Source organism: Otolemur garnettii, unplaced genomic scaffold (assembly GCF_000181295.1).
Source record: "Otolemur garnettii isolate 467f Iridium unplaced genomic scaffold, OtoGar3 scaffold00011, whole genome shotgun sequence".
In the NCBI taxonomy this organism is placed as follows: Eukaryota; Metazoa; Chordata; class Mammalia; order Primates; family Galagidae; genus Otolemur; species Otolemur garnettii.
In genome coordinates, this window is record NW_003852406.1 from 4,556,995 (window position 1) to 4,563,629 (window position 6,635).

Below are 6,635 nucleotides of genomic sequence, written 5' to 3' on the forward strand. Positions count from 1 at the left end.
AAAAAAAAAAAAAAAAAAGAGAATATTATTGTAATGAAAACATATGAAAGATGTGTTATTTAGGGGGAAGACGTCTCTGATTTTGATAGAAGAGCCTTTGTATTTTCTTTTAAAAAATTAAAACTTGTGTCTTAGATGTGGTCAAAGGTGAGAAGGTCAAGCCAGTATTTGAGGAACCACCTAACCCCACAAATGTGGAAATGAGTCTGCAGCAGATGAAAGCCAATGATCCCAGCCTGCAGGAAGTCAACCTCAACAACATTAAGGTATTTCATTACAACCGTGACTCTTTCTTTTTTTTGAGACTGAGTCTTCCTCTGTTACCCTGGCTAGAGTGCTGTAGAGTCATCATAGCTCACAGCAACCTCCAACTTTTAGCTCACGTGATCCTTTTGCCTCAGCCTCCTAAGTCCTGAGGACTACAGGCACCTACCATGGCTAGTTTTTTCTACTTTTTGTAGAGATGGGGTTTCACTCTTGCTCAGGTTGGTCTTGAACTGCTGAACTTAAGCATTCCACCTTGGCCTCCCAGAGTGCTGAGATTACAGGCATGAACCACCAAGCCCCATTAAAACAGTGTTTTTTTAGATTTCTTTGAAAAGAATTAAGGGTTAAACATAGTACATTTGTCATAACTATTACTGGATAACAAATTTCTCCAAAACTAAGAGGCTTCAAATAAAAATCATTTACTATTTCATACATTTTTTGAGTAGCTTAGCTGAATAGTTGTGGGTCAGGGTCTCAACTTATGATGTAGTAAAGCTGCAATGTCAGGCTTGACTGGGCAGGAGGACCACTGTGAAGACAGCACAGTTGTGGCTGCTAGCAAGAGACTTCAGTTTCTTACCACGTGGGCCCCTTCATAGGGCTGCCTGAGTGTCCTCACATCATGACAGCTGGTTTCCCCCAGAGCGAGTGATCAAGAGAGAAAGCAGGAAGCCATATACCTTTTATGACCTGGTCTCTGAAGTCATATATCATCACTTCCAATAACTCATGCCACTCTCAAAGGCAGGGGGCCAGTGTATATGTGTGAACATTGCCTGAGGTCTGTTTTCTTGGTTCTTACTTGACCAGTTCTAAGCATGTAATAATAGTAACTGACTGTTATTGAGTACTTGCTATGTGTCGTAGCCTTTGCTAAATACTTGAAATTTATTATCTCATTTAGTCCTTAGTAGAATTTAAAGAGGTTAAATTGCTAAGGTCACAGAGCTAGTCTGTAGTGCAACTAGGACTCTTCTCTAGCCATACCCTATATTGTCTCCGTCCTCATGGGTCAGTAGGTGCTAAGTGCTATATAAGAGGAAGCACAAAGATGAGTAAAATCCGTTCAGTCTTCACTCTAAACAGGTTGTAGTAGGAGAAAAACACTAAACAGATCATTGCAACATGATGTAGGAATCCCCCAAATGTTATGGAACTACAAGGAGAAAAAAATTAAATGCTGCCTAGGAGAGCAAATAAACGAAGGAGGTGATATGTCAGCTGGGTCTTGAAAGATGAATAGGAATTAGTTGAAGAAAAGAACAAAAGGAATTTTCAAGTAAAAGGAAAGCATATATATAAAGGCGAGGAAAACAGAAAGACCATGGTATATTAAAAGAATGGCAGGTAGGTCAGAACAGCTAGAATAGGGAGATTAGAAGAGAAAAAGGGGGAAGTTTAGCATGTGCATAATTTCTTAGGAAGAAAAGGCAACATCAGAATGTACCATTGTCTTAGATGGTTGTGAACACTAAGTGGTGCTGTCAGCTCAGAGTGGCTGGTTGATAATGACCCTTTTAGGAGGATTATCATGTAATTAGCCATGTAGACATGTCTGGTATTTAAAAGTTGTGGGTTCTTAACTTGAGGTGAGTTTGCTGTGGAATGGATCGCCAACTAGCCCTGTTTTCTCTGTCTTAGAACATTCCAATTCCAACTCTGAAGGAATTTGCAAAGGCTTTGGAGACTAATACTCATGTAAAAAAGTTCAGCCTGGCTGCAACCCGCAGCAATGACCCTGTGGCCATTGTGAGTAAAATTTTAGAAATATAACATGACTTATTTAATTCATAAGAGACTCTTTAATTCTTTTTATTAACAATTTTTAGATGTGGGAATTTTATGTTCTATAGAGTTAATAAGCAAAATTATAGTTGCAATGTTTAATTAAAACTTAAGAATCCAACTGTTAGGCACTTTCAACTGGAATTTTCTCAGCCCTATACTTTTTAGAGAAAGAAACACGTTTGGCATTTAACTAAAAATTTACGGTGTGTTCTGTTTGGTACAAATTTTCTGAAACTTGGCATCTATAGTAATATTCTGTTATAGTCATTGGATAGTAGGCCCTAAAATCCTGTAGAAACTTGGTGTCTAAAAACATATAAAAGTATATTTTACTTTAAACTTTGTAATGGATTAATATATATCTCAAATATTTTAAACAATCTAATCTTGAAATGTTTGTTTGATAATCTGTTAACCAGAATATGATAAAAGCCAACCAAAAGCTCTATTTCTTCTATTCACTTTATTTTATTTTTTGAGACAGAGTCTTACTCTTTCTCCCTGGGTAGAGTGTCATGGCATCATAGCTCATAGCAACCTCACACTCCTGAATTCGAGTGGTCCTCTTGCCTCAGCCTCCTGAGTAGCTGGGACTACAGGCACCTAACACAAAGCCCACCTAGTTCTTCTATTTTTAGTAGAGACAATGTCTCGCTGTTGCTCAGGCTGGTCTCAAACTCATGAGCTTCAAGCAGTCTACCCACCTTGACCTCCCACAGTACTAGAATAATAGGCTGGTCCCCTCTATTCATTTTAGATAATTCAGCCAAATAAGGAAGCCCCTTGATTAAAGTGACCAGACATCCTCCTTTTGGCAGGACAGTCCCGATTTTTAACAATTTGTCCTGCGTCCCACGGCATTTTAAAAAAGTCCCAATTTTTAGAAAGAATGCATGACAAGCTAGGGAATGGTGGGAGAACGGGATACACGGTTTTTGGCTACCATGTGGCTATTTCGCCAGGATATGAGTTTTAGATTATTTTTATTATTTTTATAATGTTAAACTTTAATAATAACAAATAATTGTTGAGAACTGCTTATCAAAGTTTGCATTGTTGATCAGTTGTTAGAATTTGATGAGAAATATGCCAAAGAATAAAATAATACTATACATAATTTTTAATGTATTATATTTGTAAATTGTACTTATGTTGAAATTTTAAAAAGTATATTACAATACTATTTTTGCATTCTGTGAAAATTTTTGTTGCTCCATATAGACCAGATTTTTAATTAAGAATCCTCCCCCCCTTTCAATGGTGTCCCACTTTACCAATGTTAAAATCTGGTCACCTTACCCTTGATCCAAGTAAATACTTCAACCATCACTGTCATCATTTTTATTCCTCCTATTAATAGCTAATTAGTTATTCTTACTATTATTTCCTCCTGTTAATAGCTAATTTCTTGAGGAATTAGTAAATGCCCTTATTAATCTTCGTGCTTTATACACATCATCTCACTTAATCATTACTATAACACTATGAGGTATATTCTATTATTAGTTAATACTTTAACAAATGAGCAAACTGAACTCAGAAAGGTTAAGGAAATTGTTTGAGGTAATAAGACAAGTAAGTGGCAGAGCCAGGAGTTACCACCAGGTCTTTCTGGTTCCACAACCAGAATGCTTAACCATCCAGCTGTGCTATATTTATACAAAATGCCTCACTGTCAAATCATTGGCTAAAATATGTCCTATTTCTAGAGCTTGGGCATCACCCTGTAGCTCTGTAGCATCTAATGCCCAGCCCTTACATCACGCTAAAGAAACAAAAGTTGTCCTGATTTGATGCTTTGATTTATAGTAATAAGTCCTTTGAAAGATCTAAAATAGCATTTAAAACAGATGACATAAAAGTAATGACTACCTATTATGGTCCTGCCACAGAATAGGTGTTTGAAAAGTAGTTGTTAAATGAATGAAAGATCATGACCTTCAGCCTCTCAGCAGGAGGGAATATTTCCATGATAACAACAGCAAACTTGAGATAAATACTAATGTAAAAGAGGGCCCACGCTACAAAATTAGTGTTTTCACCAGTGATTATTACACACCTAAATTTGTAGGTTGAAAGCAGTTTTAAATTCGAAACTTATCATTAAAATAGAAAAAAATCATAGAACTAAACCATTGGTAAGGTGAAATAAGCAATTTAAGGATTCTTACCTGTATATGATTTTGTTCTGTCTCTGCTCTTTGGTAGATTTGTTTTCAATAAAGCAAAAATATTCACAATATACTTTGTATGTAAGTGAATAAAGGGATGAACAAAGAAATGATTTGTCACTTCAGTTTAATATGTTACTTTCAGTAAAACTGGAGGTTTAGGCATAGTGTATAGTCCATTGTCAACAGAATACTGGTAAATAACCTAACTTCTATTTTAGGTCAAATAGATAACTTGCCACAGGGACTAAATTCCAACTGTAATAATCTTTTTGATGCTATTTTTAATGCAACAATTATATGTTGAGTGCCTATGACAAGCACTGCACTTGGAGCTAAGATTTTTTGGTAACATTTTTAAGAAAAATTTTTTAAAATTTCTGAATATTAAGGGGTACACACATGTTGTTTACTTTGTTTTTATACATGTTGAGTCAAAGTTATACACAATTAAACCTCCTTTGTATCATGCTTTTTAAAAAGTAACTTATTTCTGAGGAGTATGCAGGGAACAGGAAGTGCTTGTACACGGTAGGTGGGAATGTAAAATACCACAGCCATTGTGGAAAACAGTATGGCGTTTACTCAAAGAACTAGCAGTAGAATAAGGTGACCAGACGTCCCGCTTTTGGTGGGACAGTCCTGATTTTTAACAATTTGTCCCATATCCCACAGCATTTTTAAAAAGTCCCAATTTTTGGAAAGAATGCACGACAAGCTAGGGAACACAGAAGAACAGGAAGGGAATATATGGTTTTCAGCTGCCATGTGGCTATTTCGCCAGGATATGAGTTTTATATTATTTTTGTTAATTTTATAATGTTAAACTTTAATAATAACAAATAATTGTTGAGAACTGATTGTCGAGAACTGCTTATCAAAGTTTGCATTGTTGTCAGGTCCCACCTCCCAGGCCCTGCCACCCCCCAGCCCCCCCTCCCAATGGGGTCCCACTTTACCAATGTTAAAATCTGGTCACCTTACAGTAGAACTATCTTATGATCCAGCAATCTCACTTCTGGGGATATATCCAAAAGAAAGAAAATTAGTCAACCAAAGAGACATATAGATATGCATGTTTATGGCATCCATTATTCAAAATAACCAAGATATGGAAATGTCCTTCAACAGGTGACTGGATAAAGAAAATGTATATATGCACAATGGGATACCACTCAGGCATAAAAAAGAATGAAATCTTGTCATTTGCAGCAATATGGATAGACCTGGAGGTCATTATATTAAGTGCAACAAATTAGGCCCAGAAAGAAAAATATCACATATTCTAACTCATATGTGGGAAATGTAATGAAGAAGTCGATCTCATGGAGGTCGAGAGTGGAATGGTAGTTACCAGAGGCTGGGAAAGGAGAGGGGCAGGGAAGGATGAAGAGAAGTTCATGAAGGGGCACAAAATACAATGGGATAGAAAGAATAAGTTCTAGTTTTCAGTAGTACAGTAGGGAAATTATTGTTAACTGTAATTAGTATATATTTAAAAATAGAAAAAAAAAAAAGAACTGTGATACTCCCTACACAAAAGATAAATGTTTGGTTTGAAGTGATGGATATCCCAGTTACGTGATATGGTCATTATATATTATGTACAATTATCAAAATATCACATGTACCCTAAATTTTAAAATGTATTGGTATAGTCACAGTACAGTCTATAAAATAGAAGGACTTCAGGAAATATATATATTCATCCATTCTTTTATATGGGTAGAGTTTTCAAAATATGATTTTATTTTATTTTATTTTATTATGTTTTTCAGACACTAGGTCTTGCTCTATTGCCCGGGCTAGAGTGCAGTGGCATGATCAAGCTCACTGCAACCTCAGACTCCTGGGCTCAGGCAATCCTCCTGCCTCAGCCTCCTGAGTGGCTGGGACTATGGCACCATGCCACCATGCTGGCTACTTTTTTATTTTATTGTAGAGACAGGGTCTTTACAGAGTCTGCTATGTTGCCCAGGGTGGTCTTAAACTCCTGACCTCAAGTGATCCTACTGCCTCAGCCTCCCCAAGTGCTAGGATTATAGGCATGAGCTACCACAATGGCCCTCAAAATATGATTTTACTACTGATTTGTAAAGACTGTTATTTCTTTTGGAGATTTTTCACTTTTCCTTCATTCCAACTCTGATGGATGTGTGTGTCATACCACCCTCCTGTCTTCTCTCCTCCTCACTTTTGCCCAAGGGTAAGCAGAGCAAAGAGAAGTGGAACCAAGGGAAAGAAATGAGGGGTTGTTTATTTATTTATTTATTTATTTTTGAGACAGAGCCTCAAGCTATTTCCCTGGGTAGAGTGCTGTGGCATCACAGCTCACAGCAACCTCCAACTCCTGGGCTCAAGCAAGTCTCCTGCCTCTGCCTCCCAAGTAGCTGGGACCACAGGCGC

General features: G+C 37.0%; 1 protein-coding gene across 2 annotated transcripts in view; it reads left to right on the top strand.

Annotated features, from left to right (window-relative positions):
• Positions 1–6,635, top strand: part of TMOD2 (tropomodulin 2) — a 58,747-nt gene that overhangs the window by 29,068 nt on the left and 23,044 nt on the right. Inside the window, exons 6-7 of one of the 2 annotated variants that reach the window (XM_003784360.1) lie at positions 136–266; positions 1,912–2,019. In XM_003784360.1, the coding sequence (XP_003784408.1) occupies positions 136–266; positions 1,912–2,019 (239 nt within the window). The remainder of the gene's footprint in view (positions 1–135; positions 267–1,911; positions 2,020–6,635) is intronic. The other variant, XM_012801864.1, reaches the window with a different exon arrangement.